Source organism: Cricetulus griseus, chromosome 4 (assembly GCF_003668045.3).
Source record: "Cricetulus griseus strain 17A/GY chromosome 4, alternate assembly CriGri-PICRH-1.0, whole genome shotgun sequence".
Lineage (NCBI taxonomy): Eukaryota > Metazoa > Chordata > Mammalia > Rodentia > Cricetidae > Cricetulus > Cricetulus griseus.
This window is the reverse complement of record NC_048597.1, coordinates 69,163,947-69,182,077: the sequence shown is the minus strand read 5'-3', so window position 1 is coordinate 69,182,077 and position 18,131 is coordinate 69,163,947. Positions and strand designations below refer to the sequence as shown.

The 18,131-nt window shown below is 38.2% G+C and overlaps 1 protein-coding gene across 1 annotated transcript in view; it reads left to right on the top strand.

The window, feature by feature from the left end:
* Positions 1-18,131, top strand: part of LOC113839476 (immunoglobulin lambda variable 3-27-like) — a 108,691-nt gene that overhangs the window by 13,765 nt on the left and 76,795 nt on the right. The window contains 1 exon segment of the mRNA XM_035444710.1: positions 10,030-10,037. Within this exon segment, the coding sequence (XP_035300601.1) occupies positions 10,030-10,037 (8 nt within the window).

Below are 18,131 nucleotides of genomic sequence, written 5' to 3'. Positions count from 1 at the left end.
TAACAAAAACAATTCTGTACAATAAAGATACTTCTAGAGTTATCACCATCCCTGACTTCAAATTCTACTATAGACATATAGGAAAAAAAAAAAAAAAAACAAAGACATATGGATCGATGTAAGTGAATCAAAGACCCTGACATAATACACAAACCTATGAACACCCTATTTTTTTAATTTTTTTTAGATTTTATTTTTATTTTATTATGTATACAACATTCTGCTTCCACGTATATCAGCACACCAGAAGAGTGCACCAAATCTCATAACGGATGGTTGTGAGCCACCATGTGGTTGCTGGGAATTGAACTCAGGACCTCTGGAAGAGCAGTTGGTGCTCTTAACCTCTGAGCCATCTCTCCAGCCTGAACACCCTATTTTTTGACAAAGAAGCCAAAAATATGCAATGGAGGAAAGAAAAATTCTTCAATAAATTGTGCTGGCATAACTGAATGGTAACACACACACACACACACACACACACACACACACACACACACACACACACACACATATGTATATATAAAATGTGAGACATAGGAAATAGCTTTAATTGCATTGACACAAGAGACCACTTCCTGAATATAACACCAGTAACACAGACACTGAGATCAACAATTAATAAATGACACCTCCTGAAACTGAAAAGCTTCTGTAAGGCAAAGGACATTTTCAATAAGACAAAACAGCACACTACAGAATGGAAAAAGATCTTCACTAACCCCAAATCAAACAGAGGATTGATATCCAAAATATATACAGAACTGAAAATACCAAATAATCCCATTATAAAATTGGGCACAGATTAAACAGTGAATTCTCAAAAAAAGGATCTTGAATGGCCCAGATGTACTTAAAGAAGTTTTCAACATCCTTAGCTATCAGGGAAATGCAAATCAAATCGACCCTGAGACACCATTTTGTACCTGTCAGAATGGACAAAATCGAAAATGGTAGTAACAGCCTCTGTTAAATAGGATGTGGGATAAGGGGAACACTCCTCCATTGCTGGTGGGAGTGCAAACCTGTACAGCCATTTTGGAAATCAGTATGGTGATTTATCAGCATTATCTAGCATTATCACTCTTAGGCATATACCCAAAGATGCTCAATTGTACCATAAGGACATTTGCTCAACTATGTTTATAGCAGCATTATTTGTACTATTCAGAACCTGGAAACAACCTAGATGCTATTCAACCAAAGAATAGATAAAGAACATGTGGTATTTCTACACAATGGAACATTGCTCAGTGGTAAAAAACAATGACATCATGAGATTTACAGGCAAATGGAAGGAACTAGGAAAAAAGTCATCCTGGTAAGGTAACCCAGACACAGAAAGACAAACACAGTATACACTCAATCATAAGTGGACATTAGATATAAAGCAAAGGATAACCAGATTACAGTCCTCAGCTCCAGAGAAGCTAAGTAACAAGGATCACCCTTGGGAGAAGAAATAGATGAAATATTCTGAGTAAACTGGGCATTTGGGAGAGGTAAAGGGGAGAGGATTTGGGGATGGGAACATGAAGATCAGGCTGGTCAAGTTGGCAGCAAGACAGAGGTGAGGAGTGAAGAAAGAAGTATCTTGATAGAGGGAGGCATTATGATCTTAGGGAGAAACCTGGTGCCAGAGAAACTCCCAGGAACCCACAAGGATGACCCCAGATAAGACTCCTAACCATAGCAGAGATGGTGCCTCAACTGACCTTCCACTATAATCAGATTGGTGACTACCCTAATTGTCATCACAGAGCCTTCATCTGGTAACCAATGGAAGCAGATGCAGAGATCTCAGCCAAGCATTGGATCAAGCTCTGGGAATCTACTTGAAGAGAGGAAGGAAGGATTATATGAGCATTTGTGGGTCCAAGGTTGTGATGGGGAAACCCAGAGAAATAGGTAACCTGAGCTTGTGGGAGCTCACAGACTCTGGAATGATCATTATGGAATGAGCAAGGAACTGAGCTAGGCCCTCTGCATCTTGGTGACAATTTTGTAGCTTCTGGGGCCCCTAGCAGTTAGACTAGGACATGTGCCTGATGATCTGGCACTTTGGAACATATTCCCTATGGTGGAATGCCTTGTTCAGCCTTCATGCAAGGGGAAGAAAATTGTTGCTGCCTCAATTTAATATGCTATGCTTTGTTGGCTCCCATGGGAGGCCTCAGCTCTTAATGTTGACAGGAGTGGAAGTGGGATAGAAGGGATATTGAGGGAAAAAAATGGGAGGAGAGAGCAGAAACTGTGGTTGGTATGTAAAACAAATAATTAAATTTAAAAATAATTTTAAAAAGCATGCACCACTATGCAAGGCTCAACTTAATGTCTTTATAAGAGAAAAAATACTTGTGAAGTTTTTCAAGTTGAATGCTCCAAGCTTCACACACACACAAAAATTACTTATGGACTGGGTTCAATCTTAGAGTGATCCAAATATCTTTTGCATATTGACAATATAGGAAACTTTTCACACGCTATTTTGCTTCATTGAAAAGCAGGCTCTTGACATGCAATGTGGCTTGCCCATCTTAGACCTAAGTATGTTAAGTTTCCTTCTAAGTCCCTGTCCTGACTCTGAGACAGGGAGAAGAAAAATCCCAGAAAAACGCCATAATGCACTTGGGGACTGCTAAGAAATAAAGCATTTTGAGAAGAGATTACTCCCTTTTATCTCATGGTAGTTGCACTGTTTTAATGAAAATAAATTTATCTATAAAAATGAAAATGGGTGAATGTAAGTACAGATGTCTGGCTCACTTAACCTGGTTCTTGCTTACAAAACATTTTCCCCATTGAAGGTCACAGATAAGTTTGAAGCTCTTGTTGAAATGCAAACTTTCTTCATCTCAGGGTCTATGAGAGCACTGGGAATGCGGTTTTAAAAGCTGTAAAATACCAATATTGGCTTACAACTTATAACTAAAAATGGTAGTAGTGGGACACAACTTGGATTCCAGAATTCTGGAGGCAGAGACTGATAGATTTCTGAGTTCAAGTCCTGCCTTGTCCACAGAGAAAGTTTCAGTACAGTCAGTGACATACAAAGAAACCCTTTCTCAAAAAAAGAACAGAAGAAACAAACAAAAAAAGTCTTGTAACAAAAAGGGGTTAATAGTGTACTCTTTATATACAGGTAATCTCAATTTGGTAAAACATACAGTATACATAGCTTAGATTCTACTCTTTTTTAAAAATAGAAGTTTAAAGATAGTATGTTTGAGAAAATACCTTTAAATGGATATAAAATATTAGGTTATGTTGTTGGAGAAAAGGAGGTTACTATTTTGGGTTAAGGTAGTTTTTTGTATGTTATCTTTGACTGAAGGATGAAAGACTAAAAGATAAGCACAAAGCTATGGACAAAGTTTATGGAAGAAGGTAGGTAGGACTTAGAAATTACATGTTTGATGATTAATGTTTATAAATTCCTAAGTTTATAATGGTCTATTCATGGTAACAATAATTGACTCAAAGATATATGTCTTGCATCAACGGATAGTTATTCAGAATATGGAACAGTGTCTTTGGACACTTTGCATAATAGTCTTATAAAAATTCCTCACTATGATTCTATTTTTCTTTTAAGCTGTCAATGAAATGATGGTTTTAACTGACTTTTTCTTCTTTTACAAAGTTCAAGTGCTTAATCCTTATGCAGAAGTCAGTCTGATGTAACAATCTGATTACAGATATATTACCCCTCTACAGCACTCTGATAAATAGTCAAGGCAATTGGACAATTGCATCTAACCTTGTGTTAATATTATCTTTAACCTTATATTATATAATGTTGTTGTTAAGGGAATTTGTTTTCATTAACTTAATGTTCCCCTCAAGGTTGTACAGTAATTTCCTCCTGACTCATGTTCTGGGACTTTGACATCAGTTAGAATCTATTTTGGCCCCACTGATACACACCCCTCTGGGACACTCTCATTGATGGTGCTTCTATTTAGCCCATTATGGCATCTAGAAGTGCTTAAGAGGGATCAGAGTCCCCGAACTCCTTAAAGCAGTAGAAGTCAACTCTGAAATTCGGACTATCTTGTCATGTGCCATTCATCCTGCTGAAGGCCAGGCTCTCAACTTTCATCTCTTTTCTGTTTCCTGTCACTTTAAGTTACCTCAGAAACCTAACCTTATACATCTAAATATATCTCAAAGAACTTAATTATGCATCCGAAGAACTTAGAAAAATCAGAACAAATCCCAAACAGTTGATGAGAAGAGAGAATGAAAATCAGAGGTGAATTGATTGAAAAGAAATCAGCACAAACAACCAACGAAATGAGGACTTGGGTCCTCGGAAAATAAACAAGATAGGTAATAATTTTAGCCAAATTAATCAAAATAAAGAGAAGACTCAATGTCCCTTTAGATATAAAAGGGAGATATTACATCATATATACATACAAATAATATTCAGAAAAATATTATATTTTTTTGAGACTGGGATTCTCTGTGTAACAACTGAAGTGTTCCTGGAACTCCCTGTCTTAGATCAGGTTGGCCTGAAACTCACAGAGATCCTTTTGCAGCTGTCTCCAAAGCGCTGGGATTAAAGGCATGTGGCACCACCACCCACCAATCAGAAAAAAAAATTAATTTAAAAATATTTATTTTAGGGTCTTCCTTGCTTACTAGTTTTTCTGGCAGTGTGGATTGTAGGATGGTAATCCTTTACTCTATGTCTAAAATCCACATATCGTGTTTGTGTTTTTTTGTGATTGGGTTACCTTGCTCAGAATGTTTTCTTCAAGTTCCATCCATTTTTTTTGCAAATTTCAAGATTCCATTGTTTTTTTTTTTTCTGCTGAGTAGTACTCCATTGTGTAAATGTACCACATTTTCTCCATCCATTCTTCAGTTGAGGATCATCGAGGCTGCTTCCAGTTTCTGACTATTACAGATATAGCTATTATGAACATGGTTGAACAGATGTCCTTGTTATATGAATGTGCTTCTTTTGGCTATATGCCTAGGAGGGGAATTGCTGGATCTTGTAGTAGACTCATTCCCATTTTCTTGAGGAGTCGCCATATTGATTTCCAAAGTGGCTGTACAAGTTGGCACTCCCACCAGCAATGGAGGAGTGTTCCTCTTTCTCCACATCCTCTCCAGCATAAACTGTCATTGGTGTTTTTGATTTTAGGCATTCTGACAGGAGTAAGATGGTATCTCAGAGTTGTTTTTATATGCATTTCCTTGATGGCTAAGGATGTTGAACACTTTCTTATGTGTCGTTCAGCCATTTTAGATTCCACCATTGAGAATTGTCTATTTAGTTCTGTACCCTATTTTTTAATTGGATTGTTTGGTGTTTTGGAGAATAGCTGCTTGAGTTCTTTGTATATTTTGGAGATCAGCCCTCTGTCAGATGTGGGGTTAGTTAATATCTTTTCCCAGTCTGTGGGCTGTCATTTTGTCTTGCTTACTGTGTCCTTTGCCTTACAGAAGCTGCTCAGTTTCAAGAAGTCCCATTTATTAATTGTTTATCTCAGGGTCTGTGCTATTGGTGTTAGGTTCAGGAAGTGGTCTCTCCTACCAATTAATTCAAGGCTATTTCCCACTTTATCTTCTAATAGGTTTAGTGTGTCTGGGTTTATGTTGAGGTCTTTGATCCATTTTTACTTAAGTTTTGTGCAGGGCGAAAGGCTTGGGTCTATCTGTAGTCTTCTACATGTTTGCATCCAGTTATATCAACACCATTTGTTGAAGATGTTCTTTTTGTTCCAGCGTATATATTTGGATTGTTTGTCAAAAATAAGGTGAATGGAGGTGTATGGGTAAATATCAGGGTTTTCAACTCTATTCCATTGGTCTATCTCTCTAATTTTGTGGCAATACCAAGCTGTTTTCAGGACTATAGCTCTGAAATAGAGCTTGAAGTCAGGGATGGTGATGCCTGAAGTTCCTCTATTGTACAAGGTTGTTTTGGCTATCCTGGGTCTTTTGTTTCTCCGTATAAAGTTGAGAATTGTTCTTGCAAGGTCAGTGAAGAATTGTGTTTGGATTTTGATGGGGATTGCATTGAATCTGTAGATTGCTTTTGGCAAGACTGCCATTTTTACTATGTTGATCCTGCCTATCCAAGAGCATGGGAAATTTTTGCATTTTCTGGTCTCTTCTTTAATTTCTTTCTTTAGAGACTCAAAATTCTTATGATACAGGTCTTTCATTTTTTTTTGGTTAGTGTTAATCCAAGGTATTTTATGCTATTTGTGGCAATTGTAAAGGGTGATGCTTCTCTGATTTCTTTCTCCACCAATGTGTCATCAGTATATAGTAGTGCTACAGATTTTTGAGTTAATCTTGTTTATCCTGCACTTTGCTGAAGGTGTTTATCAGCTGTAGGAGTTCCCTGTTAGAGTTTTTCAGGTAACTTATGTAGACTATCATATCATCTGCAAATAGTGAGAGTTTGACTTCTTCCTTTCTGATTTGTATTCCCTTGTTCTCCTTTTGTTGTCTTACTGCTCTAGCTAGAACTTCAAGGACAACATTGAAGAAGTATGGAGAGAGTGGACAGCCTTGCCTTGTTCCTGATTTTAGAGGAATTGCATTGAGTTTCTTTCCATTTAATTTGATGTTGGCTGTTGGCTTGCTGTATATTGCTTTTATTATGTTGAGGTATGTTCCTCTTATCCCTGATCTCTCCAGGACCTTTATCATGAAGGGTGTTGGATTTTATCAAAGGCTTTTTCAGCATCTAGTAAGATTATCATGTGATTTTTTTCCCTTGGTCTGTTCATATGGTGGATTACAATCCACACGGCCAGAGAAACTAGTAAACAAGGAAGACCCTAAAAAACACAAACTTTGTCCCCTGGAGAAGGGGAAATTGTCACCATCCTCTGAGCAAATTGAGAACATGGGACGAGTGGGGAGGAAGCTATGAGAGTGAGAACGGAAGAAAAGTAAGGATGCACAGGTCATGAGGAAGCAAAAATTTTGAGTTAAGTGTAGATTAGAAGAAAGGACATATGATAGGTAGGATTTTAGTTGGGGGAGTGTTAGAGGAGAAAGGGAGGGAGAAAAGAACTTGGATCGTCATGTAATTCAGTCTTGTTTGTAATCCAAATATATAAAAAATGAAAAACTAAAAAAAAAGAGAAAAAATATTTATTTTAATTTTATGTGAATGATAATTTTATCTGCATATGTAAACACACACACAGACACACACATACAGAGATATACATTTGAGTGTGTGCCCCATGTTTGCAGAGGCAAGAAGAGGCTATGAAATCATCCAAAACTAGAGTCACATGAGATCAATAGCAGCCATGAGAATTCTGAGAACCTAAAATAAGTCTTATTTTTCAGTACTTCAAAAGTACTTTTATTTTTCAACTCTGGGTCTAAAGCATGTGTCCTACACAGGCTATTCAGGTTCTCTATTATTAGTCCACATGTCCAGGCTGATAATTCTTCTTTCTTTCTCCTTTTTTCAATCTATAAAGCATGGCATGCCACGAATCAGAGTAACACAGACTCCCAGGGTTTTCAAACATGACACAGTCAAACTTTCAGCAAAGTATTCTCTACCATTGAAGAACATTTATTATTTAAATTTGGTCCAAATCTAGAGCTTCACTTTGTGGCAAAAAAAAAAAACCTCAACATAGTTACTAATGTTTAATGCAGTTTTATTGACTATAAAATCTGAAACTAAATACTCCCAAAGCAAGGTGTGTCTCATGTTTCCCAAAAAGAAAAAAACAAACAGTACTGGAAAGAAGTGAATGGACCAAAAAGGAAGTATTGTTTCATGTCTGACGATGAACTCTAGGAACCCTGTGTCACAACACTTAAAACAGAATACTTAATTTTATTAAATACACCAGAAAAATTACAGTGTGGATGAGTAAAATACACACTAGCACTGAGCTGGATCAGGATCTAGCAATATTGTAAGGATATTTTTACCCACAAAGCTTACAAGCCTATTGAAGAACAATTGCAGATAGTTTTTAAATCAGAGGGAAAATAATTATCAAAAACAGCACAAAATACATAAAAACAATGAAGATTAAAATAATAGTATTTTAATGCTTACCAAAATAAAATTAATAGCAATTTTGAAGAGGAACAAAGGAATCTAAATTGAGCAATGGAAATTCATCCTTTAAGACATTTGAAGAAAGAAATCCGTAGTCCAGTAGGGGGCACTATGTACATTTTAGAAATTGACAACACCTGAAGCTGACACCTGAATCACATGTAATCTCCTGAACCAGTTCTCTGTCCAGAATTACAAGTTACAACTCAGCAGGTGTTCCCTCAAGTCTGCCCCAGTCTCTCTGGCAGTAGAATTGTCCCTGTGGTGAAGAGATGTAAGGAGGTGGTGATGGTGATAGGAAAAGACTCAATGCACAGAGTCACCATTTTCCCAATACCCGGGGAACCACACAGTCCAGCGGGGATCTCTGGAAATTTCCAACATGACTTGGATGCCCGTCACATTCCCCAGCTTTCCTCCATATCTGTCAGGTACCATGGACATTAAACAGGACTGCCTTCGGAATTAGCACAATCATTTCTTGACTCTGTCCTATTAGCTGTTTCTTTTCAGGGACTCTTCCTGTGATGTGGTGATGCTGGGGAATGACACTCCAGAGCAGTTACTGATCCTCTCTTTCTATACTGGTTCCAGAAGTAGCCTTGCCCATCCTCTGTGCTCTGATTCACCCAACAATTTACAGGGACTCACAGTCTCCTGTCACATTTTAACAGAAACATAAGGTTGCCCTGCTTTTAACATAGGGTTAAAAGCCTGAGGACAATGCTGAAGGCTACTGCATGCTACCCTACAGTGGTGCTCAGCAGAGTAAGACACACATGGAGAAGAAAGACATAAACATGCATTTACCTGAGCCTGGGTATAAAACCTATCCTTTGATAGTGAGATCTCATGACCAGGCACTGTGCTATCCTAACTTAACTCTCCAGAGACAAAAGGTAAATGTCAGCATCTTCCTTCATGTGTGACCTACTTAGATTTATTTAAGGGAGACATTTGTCAACTACTTTAATAAAGAATAAAATAAACCAAGATTGCACATATTTTATTCCTTCCTTAGACATATTTGTTTATAAGACTAGAGTCCATAGGGCTTTGGAAAGAAGCATTCTCCATGATGTTCTTTTTTACTATTTACATCAATGTGAAGTAACAGTTAATTCATATTTTCTAACCATTGGTATATTATTTTTCTTCTGAAGGTGATGCAAATACAATGTATAGCTTTAAATGCTATGAAATAGTATATAAAAATATATAGGAACATATAAATACACACACGCACACACACAAATACGAAATAATCTCACCTCTGACATTAGGTTAACATATTTTCCCATAAGGAAGATCTGTGGATGTGATAAACCTGATTGCTATTGTATGCAACCTTACTTATCAGATTGTCAGTACTATTGCAGATATTTTTAGTCAGGTGAGCTCATGCTGAAGCAGAGTGAGTCCCCCATGCATTCATAAGATGGATTTGAGAACACAGGGTGGCAGTGAGCATTTCCATGTGAAGACTGATGTGCCTATTTACCTTTGCAGCTGTGGACCAATGATCAACAAAGACTGTTCCCAATCAAGAGGCACAGAGGAGGGAAGGAGGAGGTTCCATGGGGTGCTTAGATCAGTATGCTAATTTTGTCAGTCTGTCCACCATGAATCACATTGAGAAAAGATGTTAGGCTTATGCTAGCCCACAGTTAGTGTATGTCCTTACTGTCAATCCAGGGATCTAATAAACTAAGCAATCATTTGTAAATTGTTTCTGAATTTGCACACATTTCTTTCATCTTGATTCCTATTTTATCCCCAAGAATATTGAAATATTGGCTCATATTTCTAGTTTTATGACTGAAACTAAACTCTAATGTTTAAGCAACTGTCAATCTTAAAATATAAATGTATCTTTCCTGTTTCAATATAGTAGTACTGTAAGCAAAAGACACAGAAGTGAAGCTTGTAGAAGAAACATTTACTTTAAAGATCTCCAGCTGTTTATGTGTGATCATTCAAGCATTGCCTTGTCATTCAAAACCTAGTCTTGAATATTTTGTGAATTTAGTGAAAACAAGGGACATGCCTATAATTTTTAGTAGGAAGCCTAAAGAAAGTTAATCCTGGAGTGCAATGCAAAGAATGGGTGTTAGAAAGTTCTCTTGTATAAGGCAGTAGGAAATAGAATAAAAAGAGGGTTCTGGAAGTTTGCAACTAAAACCACTGCAGTTTGTAGCCTGTGTTAGATCAATACTTGTTAAAACACAAGGTGCATATGGATCCTGCATCTGTGGGTCAGAAGTGGGGACCTATGTCTTTTAATACATCATATATATAATATGTATTTCTTCTCTTGTTCATATATTGTGTTTGTACAGCTCATTTTGTTCAACTAGCATTTGCCCCTATATGCTGAAACATAAATATATTTTTCCAGGAAAGAAACTTACCTTTTCTTTCTTTCTTTTCTCTACCTCCATTTCTTTCCCCAATCTGTCTTTCATCGATTCAGTGAACATTTTATCTCAAGTGTTTATTACTTTTAAAAAATTGACCTAACTATGGTGGCACATGCTTTTAAACCAAGCATTGGGGGATGGGGGCAGAGGCAAGTAGATCTCTATCAATTCTAAGGCATCCTGGTCTACAGAGACTTCAAGGAAAGCTAAGGCAACATAGAGAAACCGTGTCTCAAAAATAAACAAAAAATATTGTTTGGTTTTTTTTCAAGACAATCTCTCACTCTACAGTTCTAGGGGTCCTAGAGCTCTATATAGGCTGTCTGGCTTACACAGGCAAATTTTATTTTAAAAAATGAAGTATTCGCCAGGCGTTGGTGGTGCATACCTTTAATCCCAGCACTCCGGAGGCAGAGGCAAGCAGATCTCTGTGAGTTCCAGGGCAGCCTGGTCTCCAGAGAGAGAGCCAGGATAGGCTCCAGAGCTACACAGAGAAACCCTGTCTTGAAAAACCAAAAAAAGTGAAGTTTTCAGGAAAAATATACCAAAACAAAATAAAAAGTTCCGGCAAACAAAGACACACAGCATGGAATTTGTTTTGTGTTGGCCAGCTACTCCTGGGCATGGTTGATATAACTAGTGGCACTCCAGAAGCAAAACCTGATGTTCCCTTTTCCAGCAATTACTAATTAGAATAACGTTACAGCTAATGTTTAAATTTTAGTCCACTTCACTTACTGAGAGCTGGAAGTTTTACTTGGTTAGAACCTGTGCTGGTCTTGTGCATGCTGCTATAGTCTCTGTGAATTCATATATGAATCAGTCTGTTTTCTGAAAGATACACTTTTGTCAGAGTTATCTACCTGTGATGATATATTGGTTAGGATTTAATAAAGCCACTAGAGATTAAAATGCAAAGCTAGCCACAGGGAAAAAAAAAAAACGAGCCATGCAGTGGTGACACACATCTTTAATTCCAACAACCATTCTAGTTACCCATAGATGCCAAGTGGTGTAGCACACACCTTAATCCCAGGACTCAGGAGACAAAGGCAGAAGAATCTCTGTGAGTTCAAGGCCACCATGGACTACAGGAGACTGTATCTGTCTAAAGAGTAACAGATCTCAGGCCTTTAATCCCAGGACTTGGGATCACATTCACTAGGCAGGTGGAGACAGGAGTATTATAGCTGGACAGAGAAAGGAATATAAGGCAGGAGAAGACAGGAACTCAGGATTGCAGACTGAACCTTGGAGGAGAGAAGTGCAGACTTCATTGTACTCTGATGATTCATGGAGACAGGATTGCCTATTCAGCTTCCTAAAGGTAAGAGATGCTGGCTTGGATGTTTTGCTTTTCTAATCTTCAGATGGAACCGCAATATTTGTCTATTTCCAAATCTTCTTTTGCAAATTCTCTAAGTCTGGAGGAGAGGGGTTGCATAAATAAAATATATGTAGTATGACCTCCTTAAACATGGATAAGCTAAAGCATAATACAGCAAGTCCCACCTGTTGTCTCTCTTGTATTTGCACAATCTCACCCATGATTTCTTCATTCATGATTCATTAATTTAGGTATAAATTTATGGCTGCCCCATTTCAGAAAATCCATCCCCTACTCTGTGCTAGTTACATATGATTTCTCTGCCAGATAAGTTATAGGCAGGTTTTCATGCATTTCCTTTAAGCATACAGTCACACTTCACTGATCCTAATTTGATAACAAGCTTTCTATTCCATTCTAGTTTGTGTTCTTTCTGTAATTTTTGTTTTGCCTTGTAATTTTCTAAAATTTTATATTTCTAATATATTAGGAGAGCTGTGAAGCATAATATTTTTCTTTCTAGACACCAATATTCACCAATATGTCTCTAAGTGTAAGTCTGCCTAGGAAATATGGAAGGGTAGCTTCCTGTGCCATCTAAGGAGTTCATTGAGGTTATTTCTCTGTGTCCTCAGTCTGTATGGGAGAAGAACCTGGATAAAGAGATCTTCACAAATTCAGTCTACATACTATGACCAGAGCAGGCAAGTATTTCTTTTTTTTTTTTTTTTTTTGGTTTTTCAAGACAGGGCTTCTCTGTGGCTTTGGAGCCTATCCTGGAACTAGCTCTTGTAGACCAGGCTGGTCTCAAACTCAGAGAGATCCACCTGCCTCTGCCTCCCCAGTGCTGGGATTAAAGGCATGAGCCACCAACGCCCGGCTGCAGGCAAGTATTTCTGACCTTGATCAGAAAGTGTGTGATGCTCACAACATGGGATGAGACTGTGGGCATAGACAAAATAGACCTGGACCAGATCAATCCTTTCATACCAAGGTATTGTAGTCTCCTAATAAGAGTTTAGCAATGTACCTTCTGCTTCTATTGTGTGGAACAATTTGAGGAGTACTGGCATTAGTTCTTCTTAGAATTTCTAGTAGAACTCTGACATGAAAACATCTGGCTCAGTGGGGTTTATAGGTTCCTCTGAAGAATCTGGATTCTGAGCTGACAACACACTACCTATCTGTTTATGACTGTTAAGGATTCAACAGGCCCAGCAGCTGGTGGCACTGTGGTCCCTTGGGCAGCCTAAAGCAGGAAGTAATACCCACATATTTGAGGGCATACTCACCAAAGAATGGATTTGGTTAGCCAAGAAAAATTTGCATGAAGGGTTCCTTCAGTTCTCTGAGAATTGTTGAAGAATAAGAGAGACCTACATCATGTCTGTCTCAGCACAGCTCAGCGGTGTCTACACTATGGCCTGGATACCTCTCCTCTTCTTCCTCCTTCATTGCACAGGTCAGGAGTCATCTGCACCCTGATCCCAATTCAGGGAAACTATCTGACAGCCAGACACATTCTCCTCTCTTCTGTTACCTGAGTATATAATGTGTTTCTCCATTTTCAGGATCTTTCTCCCAACTTGTGCTGACTCAGTCACCCTCTGCCTCTGCCTCCCTGGGAGCCTCAATCAAACTCTCCTGCACCTTGAGTAGTCAGCACAGCACATACAACATTGGTTGGCTCCAGCAACATCCAGACAAGGCTCCTAAGTATGTGATGTATCTTAAGAGTGATGGAAGCCACAGCAAGGGGGATGGAATCCCTGATCGCTTCTCTGGCTCCAGCTCTGGGGCTGATCGATACTTAAGCATCTCCAACATCCAGTCTGAGGATGAAGCTGACTATTACTGTGTTTCAGCTGATAGCGATGGCTGACCACAGTGAATGAGATAAATGAGGAAGCAGGACAGGAACTGTTTTGCTGTATTTGCTGTTTAGCATATAGTGAGTAGGAACATCTGTAATACTTAGCTATCACATTCATGGATGTTTATTGCTTAATACTCAGGAGATAGATTGTAGGTCTAGCACTTCCTCATGAACTTCTCGAGAAAGAGGTAAAAAAAGCCAGGGTTTGCCTAGAATGCACTGTTTTGCAAGAATGAAAAATTAAAAATAGTGTGCATACAGGTGAGGCTCTCAATGTTACCTCATCAAGATAATAGGAATGTCTATTAGTCAAAAGATAGCTTTCTTGTAGCAGAATTGATCGAATTGGTAGAGGAGACTGCTTCCTGAAAACAACACCAGAAGCACAGACACTGAGATTGAAAATTAATAAATTGGACTTCCTGAAACTGAGAAGCTTCTGTAAGGCAAAGGACACAATCAAGAAGACAAAATGTCAACCCACAGAATGGGAAAAGATTTTCACCAACCCCAGTTTGACAGAAGTCTGATCTCCAAAATATACAAAAAACAAAACAGAAAGCTACCCACCAAACACCAACTAATCCAACCAAAATGTTGGGTACATAAATAAATAGAGAATTCCCTTTTATGTATATATTTATTGAAAAAATTTCATTTATATGACTATCTCAGTTCCCTATCCTCCACCCCTGATCCCACCCTCTATCCCAAACCTTAATTGCTCCCCAGGGAGGGTGAGGCCTTCCATGGTGGATCTTGAAAGTCTGTCATATCATTAGTAGCTGGGTCTAGACATTTCCCCATGTGTCCAGGCTGATAGAGTATCCCTCTATGTGGAGTGGGCTCCCAAAGTCCATTCATGTACTAGGGATAAATACTGATCCGCTACCAGAGACCCCATATATTGGATTAAGGTCTCTTTATTTCAGAGGACAGCAGGGTGAAACACAGGCCAGAGCTAGGTTAAGAACCCAGCCAGTGCGGCCAGAACAAAAGGGGGCCCGTGTCCCCACGTGCAGCCCCTTAAGAAGCTCCCTTACGTCATCCCGGCTTTCCTTCACCACGCCCTTATGGGCGAGTCCCCGGGTCCACCTGGTACCTGCCCCAGGACTATTGGGCGGGGCTAGGGTGACTCCCTACACCCATAGATTGTCCAGACTTCCAAAATGATATCCTCATTCAGCTGGTTTTCCAGCTATCAGTCTGCTGTCCCTTGTTCAGGTCAGATGTTTCTGTCGGTGTCTCCAGCCTGGTCTTGATCCCTTTGTTCATTATTCCTCTCTATATAAACCTGGATTCTGGAGTTCAATTGAGTGTTTAGCTGTAGATGTCTGCTTCTGCTTTCATCAGCTACTACATGAAGGCTCTAGCCCTTTGAATTTCAAGATTCCATTGGTTTTTTTATACACTGATAAATACTCCATAGTGTAAATGTACAATATTTTCTTGATCCATTCTTCAGTTGAAGAACATCTAGGTCACTTCCAGTTTCTAGCTATTACAAATAATGCTTCTATGAACATGGTTGAACAGATGTCCTTGTTGTATGAATGTGCATATTTGGGTATATGCCTAAGAGTGGAAATGCTGGATCTTGTGGTAGACTGATTCTCATTTTCCTGAGGAAACACAATACTGATTTCCAAAGAGGCTATATGAGTTGGCACTCCCACCAGCAGTAGAGGAGTGTTCCCCTTTCTCCACATCCTCTCCAGCATAAGGTATCATTGGTATTTTTTAGTTTAGCCATTTTGACAAGAGTAAGATGGCATCTCAGAGATGTTTTCATTTGCATTTCCCTAATGACTAAGGCTGTTGAGCACTTTCTTATGTGGCTTTAAGCCATTTTAGATTGTTCCATTGAGAATTGTCTGTTTAGTTCTGTTACCCACATTATAATTGGGTTATTTGGAGTTTTGGTGACTAACTTCTTAAGGTATTGTATATTTTGGAAAGGAGCCTTGTATCAAATGTGGGATAAATGAATGTCTTTCCCCATTCTGCGGGCTGCTCTTTTGATTTGCTAACTGTGCCCTTTGCCTTACAAAAGCTTCTCAGTTTCAGGAGGTCCCATTTATTAATTGTGGATCTCAGTGTCTGTGCTACTGGTGTTATGTTCAGGAAGCTTTCTCCTTTACCAGTTCATTGAGGGTGCCATCTATTTTCTCTTCTAAGAGGTTCTGTGTGGCTGGATTAATGTTGAGTTCTTTGATCCATTTGAACTTATGTTTTGTACATGGTGATAGAAATGGATATATCTGCAGTCTTCTGAATGCCAGCATCCAGTTATTCCAGCACCATTTGTTGAAGATGCTTCCTTTTTTCCATTGTACAATTTTAGCTTCTTTGTCAAAAATCAGATGTCTGCAGATGTGTTGCTTAATATCAGGATTTTCAATTCGATTCCATTTGTCTACTTGTCTATATTTGTGCCTATACCAATCAGTTTTGAGGACTATAGATCTATAATAGAGCTTGAAGTCAGGGATGGTGATGCCTCCAGACATTCCTTTATTGTACAGCATTGGCATGGCTACCCTGCATATTTTGTTTCTCCATATAAAGTTGAGAATTTTTCTTTCAAGTTCTGTGAAGATTTGTACTAGAAATTTGGCAGGAATTCCATTGAATCTGTATATTGCTTTTGCAACATTGCCATTTTTACCATGCTGTTCCTACATATCCAAGAGTATGGGAGATCATTTCATTTTTTGGTAGCCTCTTAATTTCTTTCTTTAAAGACTCAAAATTTTTACTCTACAAGTCTTTCAATTGTTTTGTTAGAGTTGCCCCAAGATATTTTATGCAGTATGTATCTATTGTAAAGGGTGATGTTTCTTTGATTTCTTTTTCAGCCCATTAATCGTCTGTATATTGTAGGGCTACTGATTGTTTGAATTGACCTTGAATTCTGCCACTTCGTCGAATGTGTTTATCAGCTGTAGGAGTTCTCTGGTAGAGTTTTTCTAGTCACTTATGTAAACTATAATATCATCTACAAATAGTGAAAGTTTGACATCTCTTTTCAAAATTGTATACCCTTGGTGTCCTTTTTGTTGTCTATCTGCTCTAGTTAGAACTTCAAGTACAATACTGAAGAGGTATGAAGAGAGTGGACAGCCATGTCTTGTCCCTGATTTCAGAGGAATAGCCTTGAGTTTCTCTCCAATTAGTTTGATGTTGGATGTTGGTTTACTGTATATTGCTTTTACCAAATTTATTGAAGCCTCATTAAAGGAGTTTGGCAATGTCCTTTCTGCTTCCATTGTGTGGAATAATTTGAGGAGAATTGGTATTAGCTGTTTGTTGCATTTCTGGCAGAATTCAGCACTGAAGACTTCTGGACATAGCCTTTTTTTAGTTGTAAGACTTTTTGATGACTGCTTCTATTTCATTGTGGGTTATGGGTCTATTTACATTGCTTATCTGTTCTTGATTCTATTTTTAAATAAAAAACCTATCCAGAAAATTGTCCATTTCCTTTATATTTTGCAATTTTGAGGAATATAGGTCTTCAATGTTTGACCTGATAATTCTCTAGATTTCCTCATTGTCTGTTGTTATGCCCCCTTTTGATTTCTGATTTTATTAATTTATATGTTCAGTCTTTGCTGTTTGGTAAGTTTGGATAAAGGTTTGTCTATCTTGTTGATTTTCTGGAAGAACCAACTCTGTTACATTGATTATTTTTTTGTTTTCCTAGTTTATATTTTATTGTTTTCAGCCCTCAATTTGATTATTTCTTGGAGTCTACTCCTCCAGGGTGCATTGGCTTCTTTGTGTTCCTGAGCTTTCAGTTGTGCTGTCAGTTCTCTAGTGTGATTATTCTCCTGTTTCTTCATGTGGGCACTTAGTGCTATGAAATTTCCTTTGGCACTGCTTTCAAACTGCTCCATGTGTTTGGGTATGTTCTGTCCACATTCTCATTAAATTCTAGGATGTCTTTAATTTCTTTTTTATTCATTCCTGGACCTAGGGATGGTGCAATTTGGCATAGTTCAATTTCCATGAGTTTGTATGTTTTCTGCAATTTGTGTTGTAGTTGAATTCTAACTTTAAAGCATGGTAGTCTAAGTTACATGGTGTTATTTTAATTTTTATACCTGTTAAGGTTTGCTATGTTGCCAAGTATGTGGTGGATTTAAGAAAGGTTCCATGTGACACTGAGAAGAAGGGGTATTCTTTTGTGTTTGGCTGGAATGTTCAGTTGATGTCTGTTAAACCCAATTGGGCCATAACTTCTATAAGTTTCTTTTTTTCTTTGTTAAATTTCTGTCTGGTGTTCCTGTCTATTGATAAGAGTGGGGTGTGGAAGTCTCACACTATAAGTGTGTGTGGTTTTATGTGTGATTTGATTTTTACTAATGTTTCTTTTATGATCGTGGATGCCTTTGTATTTGGGGCATAGATGTCCAGGATTGAGACTTCATCTTG